We start from the raw sequence: 6396 nt of genomic DNA, 5'->3' as shown, positions 1-6396 counted from the left end.
TCATCTATTTCCTTGTGATTTTGTTCTTTCTTCTTTCCATTTCCTCTATGCACATTTAGGATCTCTCTCTTTCCTTTATTGGTCCTTTCCTGTTGTCTGGCCTCTCCTTCCATTCATCCCCTCTTGTTTCTATCCCACTATTTACTCCCCTTTTCCAGTTCCCTTCTTTCCCCCTCTCCTTTCCTCTCCTCCTCCTCTCACTTTGGGGAGTTGTTTTCCTTATTTTGGGCCTGGGGGTGGGGGGAAGCTGTTGTGTTGGCAAAACAGCTAGTACAGAGTTTCCTTATGACAAGATGAGTCATGTAAAGAAGGCACCTTTTGTGTGCCCACACGTGTTGCACTGCCCCGGCACCGGCTATGTAGAATGTATACAACCCTTGCAAGGATAGTCCGATGCATCCGATGAAGTGAGCTGTAGCTCAAGAAAGCTCATGCTCAAATAAATTTGTTAGTCTCTAAGGTGCCACAAGTACTCCTTTTCTCTTTGCAAGGATAGTGTCTCCCTGCAGGAAGGTGATGTGGGAAAGGACTTTCCCAAAGTGAAAGGTAGACTGGTGATCACCCCCCCATATATGTCAACCAGGTACTGGTTATCCATTGACTTAATACTATATGTTTTCCATGAGTTATCAAGTGACTAGACCTGCTCCCACTTAAGTTAATACCAAAACTCCATTGACTTCAGATGGATCAGGACTGAGGCCAAATTGTAAATCACTTGAGTATTATCCACCATCTGCATTCTAACTGAATTTATTTTATGTTCTTTCTTCTCTTACATGCCTCAGCACAAAACCCAGGTGATCTAGTTTTGCAAGTAAAGTGCCTTTGGTGTATGTTATCATACAATATTTTTCTTATTGATCTCATCTTCACAGGCATTTACATGACATCCATCACTGGTGTCCAGGTGCCTGTGGGAGTGATGTTATTTCTGATTTATTACATTCATATACCTGCCTGTCTCTAGGAGCTGATTAATCCTCTGTCCTACTCTTCTGGATGGAACAGCTCAAAAACGGTCCTTTTCATAGTGATGAGAAACCAGGAAACTGCAGAAAACAGAAATGAAACTGGAGGTCAAAAGAGAAGTTTCAGGGATTGGGCCAGGCAATGAGCAAGGTCTTCTATGGAGTGCTTCTGAGCGAGGAAGTTAGAGCTCTGCAGCAGGCAGTTGCGAAATAGGACTGCAAAATAGGGCTTGACCAGAAACTCGGATCTCAGTTATTTTTTTCATTCTGTTTTTTATTTTATTTCTCTTTCTGTTTTATTCTTTCAGTCTTTTACTTGCTTAAGTGACACAGAAGCATTTAAAAAAAAATTAAATACAAGGTACTTAATTATTTAATTAAATGCAAGGTACTTCTTTGGCCCTGATGGAATGGCAGTGCCAGAGCATAGCACTATGTGTCCCACACTGGGGAGAAAGAGTGGAGCATCACCCCTTTACTGATGTTTCCTGCTATACCCTTTTCCAAACTGATGTACTTGGGCAGCTCTGAAAGGGCATTTTGCACATTCAGCAGCATGGACGTGTTTAATTTCATTTCACTGCATTTCATTGCCCCTAGGTACTAGACATTTGAACCTTAACTGCGCTTGCTTTTGTAAATTAAGGTCACAAACTTACTATTTCTTAACTGTATTTTTTTGGCTGAGGAGTGTTTTTCTAGTGGTGTTCAACTTCTTTCAGTGTTTTGAGTGGTTTCCAGAAATATGCTACAATAATAATAGGCCTAACTGTAGAAGCTCGTTGACTCACAATGCAGAGCAGAGGTGAAGAAAAGTGCTACCTTTCAGCTTCTTCAGAAGGTTCTTTTTGAACAGTGACTTTGCTTTAAAAAAAAAAAAAGGGTCCATTCGCGATATGGACTGAAACTGCTAGTCAAATGCACTTGTCAGCTGTAGTGGTGTGGAGCAGAGTTGACATTTTTGTTAAAAAAAAAAATTGCTTAATTTTGAATGCCAAAAAGACACTATAGGGTGATCAGCAAAATGCTGACTACGCCAAACATCTTTCATAACAAAGAATACAAACACTGCAGATCTGCTTTCAATAGCAGTTACAAGGCCCCCTGCTTTCAATAGTTAATACCAAGGCCCCCCTCTCACTGAGGCTTAGCAGTAACAATCAAAATCCTATGCTTAGAATGTTGACACACTGAGCACATTTCGAAAACCCCACATCTGTGTTCTCTATGGATGTTCTATTCTGTGTATCTCATACTCCTAGTCCAATCTAAAGTGTAGCATTTGGAAACGCTGAGCTAATCACTGCTTTTGTCGCCTCTCCTGAAAAGTTGTTTGCAAGACCCATAGTGGTAATTTTGGTAATGCATGAGCTCCTAGATTCAGCAACTGAAACAAAAAGAAGCTGGGGTAGGGTGTAGTTCCTAAAGGTCCATCAGCAAAGCCTTGGAGGGAAGTCATGGGAAACTGAAAATGCAGATGATTAGGAATAAAATGGAATTCTGGGGAGAGAGATAAAAAAGAGATGCCATGAGGAAAAATTAATATGTTGAAGATGTTGAATCCCAAATCTAATTGTATAGGAAAGGTGGAGGGCAGGGGTGAACAGATCAGTCGAAAAAACTTTGAGAAATGAATACAATCTGGAAGCACTGTATTCCCAAAAGAAACATGACATTCTTCGTCCCCTTCATCAAACTGGGAACAGATGAGCACTTAGGGTCGCAGGCAGAAATCCGGAGACTTGCTCCAACCAAGAAAGAAGTTACAAGGCATCTCTTTGCCTGTTTAGCATTATTATGACTTTTCGAGACCTCCATGACTTCTACAGCTGGCAGGTACGACTGACCACAGGGCCGCTGCAGTAGCTCGGGCAGCCCCAGGGTCAGCTGCACTGATTTCCCCCCACCCAAGCAAGAGTGGCGGTCCTGAGCTGCCCCCACCAGCAGCAGTGCATCGGTCCCAAGCTGGCGAGGCTGCCCCCCGCCAGCCGTGGAGGTCCCGGGCCGCCTGCTGCCAGCCGCAGCGGGGGTCCCAGGATGCCCTGCGCCACCAGCGGTGGCTGCCATGGTCCTGGGCTGGCAGGGCCATCCCCTGGTGTGCTACCCCTGCCCCCAGGCAGTGGGTGCCCCGGAGGCCCCCCCAGTGCACCAGCGGGTGCCCCAGAGGACCCCATCCAGCACAGCAGCTGAGCCCCCGGAGCCCTGCAAAACGCCAAAATTTAGTCAGGGGTTTATAGTAGAAGTCATGGACAGGTCACAGGGCCGTGAATTTTTGTTTATTGCCCCTGACCTGTCCATGACTTTTACTAAAAATGCCCATGACTAAATCTTATCCTTACTTATGAGTTTGAGTCAGTGCAAGACTGTGCATTCACTATGCAGCCCCCAGAAACAAGCACTTTGTGCCTGTTATGGGAGGAATCACTGATGTACTGTTTCTACATAGATTCCTGAATGGCAGATCAATAACAGAAGAAACTGTTTCTTGTATTCATCTACTCCTGCCTCTCAGCCAGTTTGGTCAAGGCAGAATTTTGCCTGCCCTAGCCAATGGGATTTTCAACTGAATCCACTCAGCAGAGTGTACAAAATATAATAAAATATATATACAAAGCGGTGCAAGAGGAGGGAGGGGAGAAAAGGGGATTGAGAGTGCTTATGACCTGGATGGTGAAATACACATAGAATTGGGCGGGTAGGTGGGAATAGGAACAGATTTTATATATTTGTTGCAGAACTAGCAAAATTTCCTTGCACGTAGTCAATAATTTTTTTGATGGACAAGTGAGATATGTTTCCCCCCCCCATTTTTATCCTGGTAAAAGGTAGCCAAGAGTTTTGGAACCAGAGCTAATGAAATTCCAGGACACTTTTGCAAGGCTTCTATATGTACCGAGTTCTCTGTCCACAGTGCCTAATTAATTTTTTTAATAGGCAAGTGGAATATTCTTCCCTCCCCTGCCCACCTTCCCCCAAAACTTGTGTCAGGCTAAAGGGCAGACAAGTACATTTTTAGGGCATTTGTGCAAGGCTTCTATAGGTTGGACTCTCTTGTTCAGTATATATGGAAAAGAAATACAAAAAAAATACTCATTTAATCTCTTTTAAATTAAGTACCTGGTAGTGAGCACTATCATCATCACCTGCATTGGTGGTTCAGTGGTAGAATTCTCGCCTGCCACGCGGGAGGTCCGGGTTCGATTCCCGGCCAATGCAAGTCTCGCTTTTTTGGCCCCCGTTTTCCCCCCAGAATAACTTTGCCTCCATGCTTTTGCCTCGGCGATGGGGATGCGCCCCCGCCGAGGCCCACAACCACAGAAGGGCCCCAGGGCTGCGCGCCCTGAGTCAGGCGGCCTCAGCGCCGAGCTCCGTCAGGAGGCCCGGGCGTGCGGCAGCTCCGCCCAGAGGCCGGGCGGCCCCCGCGCGCGGCTCTGCCGGGACCAGAGCTCCAGGGGCGCGGGCGGCCTGGGCGTGCAGCTCCGCCAGCGGGCAGGCGGCGGCGGCGGCGAGGCGGCGGGTGCGCGAGATGGAGGTGTAAGGAGCCTCGGCGCGCGCGTAGGCCGCTCCTGGGGCGTCGCGTGGGCGCGGCTGAGGGACCCCCCCACTCCCGCGCCGGCCGAGTACCCAGCGAAAGGGGCGTCCCCTCGGGGGCGGGGGGGTCTGGCTGTGACGGGGGAGCCCCTCTGGGGGGGGTCTGGCCTCGGGGAGTGTTGGGGGAGGGGAGCCCCTCTTGGGGGGGGCGTCTGGCTGCGAGCGGGAGGGGAGCCCCTGGGGGGAGGTCTGGCTGTGAGCGGGAGCCCCTCTTGGGGGGGGGGTCTGGCCTCGGAGAGTGCTGAGGGAGGGGAGCCCCTCTTGGGGGGGGTCTGGCTGCGAGCGGGAGGGGAGCCCCTGGGGGGAGGTCTGGCTGTGAGCGGGAGCCCCTCTTGGGGGGGGGTCTGGCCTCGGAGAGTGCTGGGGGAGGGGAGCCCCTCTTGGGGGGGGTCTGGCTGCGAGCGGGAGGGGAGCCCCTGGGGGGGGGGTCTGGCTGTGAGCGGGAGCCCCTCTGGGGGGGTCTGGCCTCGGGGAGTGCTGGGGGAGGGGAGCCCCTCTTGGGGGGGGTCTGGCTGCGAGCGGGAGGGGAGCCCCTGGGGGGGGGTCTGGCCTCGGGGAGTGCTGGGGGGGAGCCCCTCTTGGGGGGGTCTGGCTACGGGTGGGAGCTGGGAGAGGGGAGCCCCTGTCTGGGGGGGGTCTGGCTACAGGAGTGGGATGTGGACTTTATAAGTTATGGGGACCCCCCTATTGGTTGGGATCTGCCTGAAGGGGGAGCTGGGCATGGTATGTGAGGTGTTTGCAGGGGGCTTCCCTTTCAGTTGGGGCTGACTGAGAATCTTGTGTAGGAGGTGGGATCCTGACCCCACAGGGCTGCTGAGGTGAGGTGAAGTGAAATTGCCCCTTAAACCTGGGGAAGTGAGGGTTCCCCTTCACCCATTTGCCAGCTGCTTCCGTGGCCAACGTCAGGGTTGAAGAAGGTGGTGGTGTTTGCACTTTGACAGTGTTGTGTCCTAAAGTCGCAGGGGTCTGTACTCTCCCAACGCTGCACCTCGACATCTAGTGCTTCCCATCATGGTACCACATCAGAATAATTGTGTCTTCTCACCTCATTGGTGCTATGTAGTATCATCCTGTACTGATCCAGAATTGAGGTGGGATGCACGACATGGCTGCAAAGTACCATACGGACCCATGAAATACATGAAGGGTAGCGCAGTGCTTTGTTGCACCCCAAATCTAATCATTACTTCACTTTCTCCCTCTGTAAATTTAAGAGGAACATTGGGGAGGCAGGGAGGCTAAATACTTGGAATATGTTAAAAACTGTAATTATTTAGGTATTGATACTCCAGATCAGGCCAATACTCTTGGACAGTTTGTTAAGAGCTTTCCAATGAGAAACTGCATTTTTGTTTGCTTAAAAAATATTGCTGAAGTTATTTGAGTAAAACACTGTGGGAACAGTTTTAACCCTCTAATAAAACCATCCTCTCTGGTCAGACGTGCATGGACATAACATTCTCCCCATCTTCTTTCTCTGTTCTTGCCATAAAGTAAAATCCAAAGCCTGCTTTTCGGGATCCTTGGGGACCTTTATGCCCGCTTGCAAGAATGGAGCAGACTGGCACAGAGAGGGTGGAAACATAATATGCATGCACCTACAATTCAAAACACAAGAGGCAAGTCAAATTCTTGCCTAGCCTACTAACCTTGAAAGCGATTAAGACAATCAAACAAACAAAAATAAACAAAAAATCAAACAAAATTAAACATCAAAACAAACAAACCAGGAAGTTACTACAGCAGAAGAGTGCTGGTTCACGGCAGCAGTGCTAGGAACTCCAGCAATTTGTTGTATATCTGGGTGCTGTGCATGTTATAAAACACAAACCTA

The 6396-nt window shown here is 49.2% G+C and overlaps 1 protein-coding gene and 1 non-coding gene across 2 annotated transcripts in view; both read left to right on the top strand.

Annotated features, from left to right (window-relative positions):
• Nucleotides 1-4116: 4116 nt before the first annotated feature.
• On the top strand, nt 4117-4187 carry TRNAG-GCC (transfer RNA glycine (anticodon GCC)). The gene has a single exon. It is a non-coding gene; the product is annotated as a tRNA-Gly (tRNA).
• Nucleotides 4188-4201: 14 nt separating this feature from the next.
• CRCP (CGRP receptor component) overlaps nt 4202-6396 on the top strand; it is a 40976-nt gene continuing 38781 nt past the window's right edge. The window contains exon 1 of the mRNA XM_073315997.1: nt 4202-4505. Within this exon, the coding sequence (XP_073172098.1) occupies nt 4237-4505 (269 nt within the window). The 5' untranslated portion in view covers nt 4202-4236. The remainder of the gene's footprint in view (nt 4506-6396) is intronic.

Source organism: Lepidochelys kempii, chromosome 17 (assembly GCF_965140265.1).
Source record: "Lepidochelys kempii isolate rLepKem1 chromosome 17, rLepKem1.hap2, whole genome shotgun sequence".
Classification (NCBI taxonomy): Eukaryota; Metazoa; Chordata; order Testudines; family Cheloniidae; genus Lepidochelys; species Lepidochelys kempii.
Note: the sequence above shows the minus strand (reverse complement) of the source record. Positions and strands in the feature narration are given on the sequence as shown.